The sequence below is a fragment of the Echinococcus granulosus genome (genome assembly GCF_000524195.1).
Source record: "Echinococcus granulosus chromosome Unknown EG_S00036, whole genome shotgun sequence".
In the NCBI taxonomy this organism is placed as follows: domain Eukaryota; kingdom Metazoa; phylum Platyhelminthes; class Cestoda; order Cyclophyllidea; family Taeniidae; genus Echinococcus; species Echinococcus granulosus.
Genome location: NW_020170416.1, coordinates 164,123 through 165,865, shown reverse-complemented (window position 1 = coordinate 165,865; position 1,743 = coordinate 164,123). Strand labels below are relative to the sequence as shown.

Sequence of the window (1,743 nt, the reverse complement as noted above, 5' to 3'; positions counted from 1 at the left end):
ATCAAATAAATGACACCGCATATTGTTTTCTGACGTTTGTCAACACATTTGGCAACGCCTTCTCTTTACTTTTCATTCAAACAATGCCCCAGGAAAAGATAATTATAACTCTGTTTGCAAATTACTTCCATAGCTCTCGTACTTCCTGGGGTAGAGGTCTGTTTCCTTCTGGATGCCTTTACACATGGAAGTCGACGTCTTTTCGTCCTACCTCCCCTATCTCCACAACCGCTATCACTGTTATTGGGGAAATCACAACTAGTGTTGACTTAGAGATCCTATTTCTTTTTCAGGTGTTCCACCTCTACGCTAGTCATCAGTCACCTATCCTCCTCTGTCTCTAAATTCTCATCCGCCTCCGCCTCCCTTACTTCTTTAATTCGTATCCACAATTGTGACTAGTAACAGGGTATTTATCAACCTGCACTTTGACGTCTATTGCTCCTGTTCCATGGCCCCTATCAAACACAGCCTACTGCCAGCACAATTTTCTCCTGACAAAATTATCGAAAATGTTGGAAAGTATCTCTCTTCCCCTTACATACTCCAGCCTTCAGTCTGCTTCTTTTACTTACTGCCAATCGTCCACATTTCCACACTATTTCAGATCTTATTTATAGCAATCAGTTTAAAGTGTAGTCTGACTGACCAGCACAATTGTGCGGGGTTCAACGAAGCTGATACTGAGTGATGAAGAAGGAGTTCGAGTGGATTAGTACTTTTGAAAGTAGTGACTGCTCTTCAGTCACCAGTTCCTATTCATCTATCCGCCTTTTCTCTGAAAGGCACATTTTAAACAACATAAGTGATACTTATCCCCCTCATTCTTTGTTGGATCATTCCACATTGAAGCCATTTCAAATCAACATTGATTGAAGCCGAATGATAGATTACCCACAAATAAGTCTGCACTATTTCTTTTCTCTACCGGTTGACTCAGATCTGCCTAGTCATTTTGGGTGATAGACAGTTGGATAAGTTAAGGAGTTAAGGGTATTGACAGGAAATGCGTTGGAATTAACAGAGCATTCAGTATTTAGAGTGCAAGCACATCCGAGTTTGCAAAAAAATGTCTACTGAGCATCATTCGGTAGCGTTGGTATTATACTGTGAGGTTACAGTAACTACTAGGCTAGCTCTACTACCGAATTAGTTTGCTCAAGACACCACACTGCGTAGAGAATTGAGCTCCTTTTAAATACTTCAGTCTTTTTGCCAGCTAATGGGATCCGGAGCTAACGGGATCCACGTCAATAACACGCACAGTAACACATCGAGTAGCAGATCTGCATTATACAGAGGCATAGAAAGAGCACTTCGACCATTGCAGTGGTAGTGAGGTAAATCTTCAGACATGGAGATATCTACAATGATGCCTTCTGATTCAGTTGGGATGCAAGTTATACCATTTATGTTATAGCAAACTGCACACTTGAACGTATTGTATTCTAACAATTTTGGTAGGAGATGGCGTTGTAGGGTGTGGGAACAGGCTACAAATGCCATGCGGCATTTTGCGACCTCTGATGATTCAAAATGGAATAAAATTATCCCTTCAGGTCAAAATGATGCGGTTAAAATTTGCCAAAATTTGACTTTAATTGTCAATTGATTTTTGCCGGTGGATCATAAAACTACGGCTTTCCGTTGAAATGATTCAATATACATTGAAGAGAACCATTAAAGGAAGTGAAATTCTAATAAAATATGGTAATAAATGGTGGACATTCTGGAAAAGACGCA

At 40.3% G+C, this 1,743-nt stretch overlaps 1 protein-coding gene across 1 annotated transcript in view; it reads left to right on the top strand. All coding sequences in view use genetic code 11, as the record gives it.

Annotated features, from left to right (window-relative positions):
- Positions 1–876, top strand: part of EGR_05125 (hypothetical protein) — a gene marked incomplete at both ends in the record, with an annotated part of 2,601 nt that extends 1,725 nt beyond the window's left edge. Inside the window, 2 exons of the mRNA XM_024494374.1 lie at positions 608–687; positions 786–876. Of these exons, the coding sequence (XP_024351160.1) occupies positions 608–687; positions 786–876 (171 nt within the window). The remainder of the gene's footprint in view (positions 1–607; positions 688–785) is intronic.
- Between the last annotated feature and the right edge of the window lie 867 nt (positions 877–1,743).